The sequence below is a fragment of the Schistocerca nitens genome, chromosome 3 (genome assembly GCF_023898315.1).
Source record: "Schistocerca nitens isolate TAMUIC-IGC-003100 chromosome 3, iqSchNite1.1, whole genome shotgun sequence".
NCBI lineage: Eukaryota > Metazoa > Arthropoda > Insecta > Orthoptera > Acrididae > Schistocerca > Schistocerca nitens.
Window position 1 is genome coordinate 771850027 of NC_064616.1, and position 6000 is coordinate 771856026.

At 34.1% G+C, this 6000-nt stretch overlaps 1 protein-coding gene across 2 annotated transcripts in view; it reads left to right on the forward strand.

Annotated features, from left to right (window-relative positions):
- LOC126248775 (protein phosphatase 1H) overlaps positions 1–5725 on the forward strand; it is a 174464-nt gene extending 168739 nt beyond the window's left edge. For both annotated transcript variants that reach the window (XM_049950143.1, XM_049950144.1), the window contains exon 8: positions 1833–5725. In XM_049950143.1, coding sequence (XP_049806100.1) covers positions 1833–2580 — 748 coding nt within the window. In that variant the 3' untranslated portion in view covers positions 2581–5725. The remainder of the gene's footprint in view (positions 1–1832) is intronic.
- The last annotated feature ends 275 nt before the right edge of the window (positions 5726–6000 follow it).

Consider the following 6000-nt stretch of genomic DNA (forward strand, 5'->3'; position numbering starts at 1 on the left):
TCAGTAACAGCTTATAATGAAGAAAATGTGCTTTGTATTTGGAGTGCGATAGCAACTAACACCAAGTTCAATGTGCTCTTAGGATCAGATCAGCATATATCTCATGAGATCTTTCCTGAGATTAGTGATGTCAGGAAAAGTTGGAGATGGTGGATACCACGTGGTATAACTGTGGAATTAGAAGCTTAATATTTGGAGTTTTGTCAGCAGTTGCTTTAGAAGTTAAATTATTGGAGGGTACAGTTGATATTCAACATTGCAACTTGTGCCATATTGACCAGGGGGCAAGGTGGCAGTCATGTATCAAGAGTTTTCCTGGTGACATGGATCAAACAGAAGTCGTAAATAGTTACATTTTTAATGAGCATTCTTTCCCACCTATTGACACAAATTTATGTTATTAATTTTTCAGCCCAGTTTGTTTTAAGGCTAAGGATAATTAATTCACAATGATGTTATTAGAAACGTAGTATTTAATCAGTAAGGAAGTATGTGAGAAGGAATTGGTCACCACCTCTTTGAAGAACACTGGCACTTGCTTAAAATAATTTAAATCATTATTTGGAAACCCAAATAAGTACAGCTAGTCCACCAAATAAGATGGCACAGTGTTTAAGGCACTGGGCTCACAATTGTAGGAGTAGGCTTCAAATATTAACTTAGCCATATACATGCAACTTCTCCGTAATATTTCCTAAATCAGTTAAGATAAATTCTGAGATCGTTCCTAGAAAAGGACATGGCTGATTTCCTTGCCCTATCCAAGCTAGAGCTCTGCAAAAAAAAAAAAAAAAAAAAAAAAAAAAAACACACACACACACACACACACACACACACACACACACACACACACATTGTCAACAGGACATAGAAACCCTGATCTTCCATCCTTTACCTAAACTTTACTAAGAAACAAACCCAGTATCTTCCCGATTGTCCAACTTTGTGTAATTTCATTTTAGTAGAAATTGCTTTGCATAATTGTCTTTAATTATTTGTGACAGTTCTTATGTATTTTGATTTGTTGTGCCATTCAATAGCACACTGTATTTCACGGCATCTTTTGTGACTAAATTAGAAACAAGTTTTCACGTGAACATAATAAATGTTTCATAACATTGCTTTTTTATTTGTTTGATAATTCTTTGGGTAATTACAATGATCATTTGCACACACAAAAATTATTTCACATATTTATACCACAATTTTTCAGTTTGAATGAAGGCATCATAACAGACCAGAAATTACATTGTGCATATACAGATAATTTTGTGTTAATTTTCGATAACGTATTGTATTAATTAATTAGTGTTTTTAGGTTGCAAACTATTTGTTTAGTTTGTTAAGCACTTTTGTAAATCTTATGTTTGAAGAATGAGGGAGTTGCCAGTGTAAATGTAGGATACACGTACACATTCAAATGTTCTCACAAATTAACAAGCCAGACATACTGTTTCCAATCCTTGCATTTCTTCTTGTGTAACAGCATTGGTTTTCTTTTTTCCCACCCTGATAATTTGTGTGTTGTTTTCTCTTCATCACTGAGGTGATTCAGGTAAAAAATTAATAGGACTTTTAAATGATCATAGAAATTTAGTAGTCTGTTATGTATTGTTAGATGTAATTGTCTTAATATGACCACAAAGTCCATTTATGTGACATCATTGTTCAAGCATTTTCATTTTTCTGTACATCAACCTTTAATGTTCAGAGCATCGGCACTTTTTATTCTTTAATTTTTGGCTGGTGAAAAATTGCTACAACTTCCTGCATTAATGTTGGTGCCTCTGTACCAAAGCAGTATCTTTAACAGTATGCATATTCACTTTCAGGTTCACATCAGCAGCACAAGATTTGATAATGCAATCCAGAGGGAAACATGTTGGAGACAATTGGAGAACACACGAAGGTCGAGCTGGGAGCATCGACGACATATCAGTATTTGTAATACCTTTACTTCCTTATAAAAAAGAATATACTGAGTGGCATACTATGTTCGATGCGGCCTGGGGTATCTGTGAGCCTGATTCCCAGAACACTTTTGGGAAGTTGTCCCTTAGGACATCGCCAATTCCGTCGCAGAGACAGGATTTGACTAGAAATGGTAGATCATTAAGTGTTCGCCATTCAGTTAAATCTCCCTCTGACTCTACAGAGGAGGACGTATGGGACTTCGATGATGATGCTGAGGAGATTGTGGTTCCAGTGAGCCCTGATCATGGAAGTCAGTCCACAGAACAGTGGCAGGAGTTAACACGCCGTATGGGCGTTACAGATCTTACGGATCCTGAACTATCTCCAACCAAAAAAGGGTATCGAAAGGACTTGTATGTAAAACCTTCTCCAAAGAAGTTAAGTAACAAAGATGTGAATTTTCCTCATGTTCCTCAGGGAACACAATCCCACTCATGTAGCGCGAGAAAGGCAAGCCACACTAGCGATGATGTGAGCAATCCTAGTAGCAGGGAAGAATCTCCAAAGACTGTATCATCTGAAAGTGCTAGTGGTCAGGCACTACCAAGCAAGACAGTGCAGAGAAGTCGTGAGAGACGTGACTCACAAACTTTTCCACCTACTTAGAAAATGAACTTTAAAAGTACCTGAAGTAAGATTTCCCTATAAGAAGACTGATATTGTATTAATAATTACAAACTGCCTGCAAATGGTAACAGCAGCAGCTGTTATATGATATTATTTATGTTGAAGTCATTGTTTTGTGGTTTTTTGTTCTGTTCATTACTTTATTATTGAATTTTTCTCATCTTTCATTTCTTGATACTGATTGTTTATTGAATTAATTTTATGTTAATGAATAAAATGATTACTTTTGTGTTTTAATGTGTGTGTTATTGTTGATTTCAGTTTCTCCCTGTGTTAGGTATGTAACTGTAAAAAATCGGTTATCGGTCGCAATTTAACATTTTCAGTTCAAAGTTGGTGTTCTTGATGGCAGTGAGTGATGACTATACTTGGAAGGTTGAATAGATTCTGGAGGACAAATTGGAATTAATTGAAACAGCAAAGAGCTTATGGTGACATATTATTACTGTCCAATTTGTGGTTTATTTGGCGTGGAACAGAGAAAAGTCAGGTAACCAAAATGTAACATTGACAAAGAAGACATATGCCACACGTGATAGATAAAGACAGCAAAGATGCATATGGGAAGGTGGTTGTATTTTAGGATCAAAATACTTCCAGTTCTGAAGTGAAGCTGAGAAATTTATGTGTGTGTGAGGGAAGGCAAAGAGGAAAGAGAATGAGAATATCTGAAATTTTAAAACTGGAAAAAATTTATGTAATCCAAGTCTCACAGGATACAGATTTCACAGTCTAATTATTAAAACTGAATTCTGCACCAGAACCACTGTGTACAGAATTTTTCCATATAGGCTATGCCACTGTTGGAACACAATGAAAGAAATTCAGTTAATCCATGTACCATTCAATAATTTTTTCTCACAGCATACAGATTCCTCCTAAAGCAGAACATGATATTCCTCTTAGGTATGTTTGCTGGTACATTAAGCTGTAAAACAATCAAAAAAGTGAAGCCTAATGTTGTTCCTAAACTTTGAAGGTCTGTCACTTTTCATTGCCTATTGTTTATATACTAAACATAGTACTTTTGTTCAGAGGGTTTAGTTTAAAAAAGAACAGCTGATAAACAGTGTCTATTAACCAGAGGCTAAATTGACTAATGTGTCACTGTCATCCCTGAAGGAAATTGTTTCATGAAGTCAAAAATACATATGAAAGCTCTTTTGTTGCTCAATACTTGCCAGCAGTGACTCTTTTGTGTACCTTTTGCTATTAAATTCATCCAATGATGGGGAAAAAATCACAACAAATAAATATTATTAATGTATAGTAATTAAGTTTACGGAATACATTTACATATGTAGAATATTTACATGATTAACATTTCAAAGCCATAGGTTAATGTAAGAGCGAAATAAGCCATTGCAAGTGTAAAATACTGTAGTATTGAACATATGTAACTTATTTGGTTAATTTAATGCAAAGTTTAATAGAGCTATGTTGAAATTCTCCCAGTGGCACCAGTCCAGTAGGTATACTACCAGGAACTTTTATGTGACTTCAAAAGCTGCATTTTACTTCAGATATATTTGACTGATTTTTAGTTAATGTTAGTTTTGTGCAGGAGATAAACTGATAGTGACCTTGACTGCTAAGGAATTTGCACAGCATATAATTGTTCCCTTTATGTTTAACCCTTGTTTTTCATTAAATTCATGAATTATGAACATAAGTATTTTGAAAGCTAGATTCTAAATTCTTGAAACTGTAACATAACATACGAAGGCGCACGCTCACTCAGTCTTTGGGACACTTTATTAGTACATACCTTTTTTAGGTGCCCATTCTGATGGGCTGATCTGATTAAATTGGAGCCATGTGCTTCCATTATTTTGAACGTGTTGCCAGAAAACCATTTGTATTAATACTGTCCACAGCTGTAACCATCCCTTCAACTTTACATTTACAAGTCATATCACTTTTTGCACTAAAAAAGGAAATTTTATGTTTTAATAAGATAGCAAAGTCTGTATCATTACAGAGTTTATATATTTTGCGAATCTGTAAGTTATTTGTATGTAGCTGATTGAGTTTTGGAAGAATAAATAACAAGAACCAAAGAAGAATAAATAACAAGAACCAAAGAGAATGTAGTCCTTTGCCTACCCAGATATGATATGGAAAATGCTGTCTACAGTTACAAAATTGAGTGACTCAAACAGGAAATATGTTCCTTTTCTTTGATAGTATTAAATTTTATTGAAAATGATATAATTACATGTTGAAAATGTTATGCAGCTCAAATAATTATGTTAGAACTGCTTATTGTGTGTTAGTGAAACGTCTTATGTCTTAATTTGTGTTTACCTGTTGTATCATGTTTCAGTTTCGCTTGTGATCTGTGGAGCTTAGTTCTGTTGTGAGTGGAGCTCTAAGATTTTCAGTACGATTCAGAGGAGGAGAAAAGGGCTAATGGGAAACTTCTCAAACACATATAAAGATATATTTTTATAGGGGAAAAAAAAACACCTGAACTTTGGCAATTTTGCTAGTATTGACTGGCAGTTGTGTGCAATACAATAGTAAATTTTAACAGATAGAGGCAGGCGCACCTGTGATAAAACATTCATTGAATGTATTCAGTATTAACTGCATTGTGTATATTGTGAGGGGTCAAAGACTTTACAAATGCAGCAATTAACAAAATAAAAAACTTGACAAGTAAGTCATTTTTTACAAGTGTGTGGAAGTAGTTTTCCTGGCATATTTGCTGTGCTCTTATGCATATTTAATTTTATATGTGATATTGTTTTAAACAAAAAATTATAATTTGTTGTGCGGTAGTTAGATAATGTGTAGATTGCATTTGCTGCAAAAGTTCCATAGCTGGCCACCTCATATGTGTTAGGTAATTTAATCTTAATTTTTTACTTTATTAGTAATTAACATTGGAGAGAGTTGTGAATTTTTATCATCATGATTATAGATGTGATTATATTTCTGTTTTAAATGCTGTTTTAATTTCTTTATTCTTTGTATTGAAAAACTGTGTTGTGGAATTTAATGAAACAGTAAGACAGACACAGGAAAGTTGCCTCACAGTAGTGAATATACACTTATGTACACTGATTCTCTTGAGCAAGAATCAGTGTTGAATCACTTCATTTGGTTGTGATTATGCAGCATATCAGAAATTGCCAATTTTTATATTGTGTTCTAGTGAAATAAATAAATTTTACATTTGTTTTGATTTCAAATGTGTTGTATATCACCCCAATCACATTTTATGTAGCAAGAAAACAAGAGTAGGTGTGTTGACTAAACCTCACCATTTTGTGCTTGCTCAGTGGCACTGGAAACAATTTTACCTTGGTAAGTAATGTTCTAGGTGACTTACTCCCCCCCCCAAAAAAAAAAAAACCTCTTTCTTTTTTTGTGACTGTGGAAAAAACAGACTGT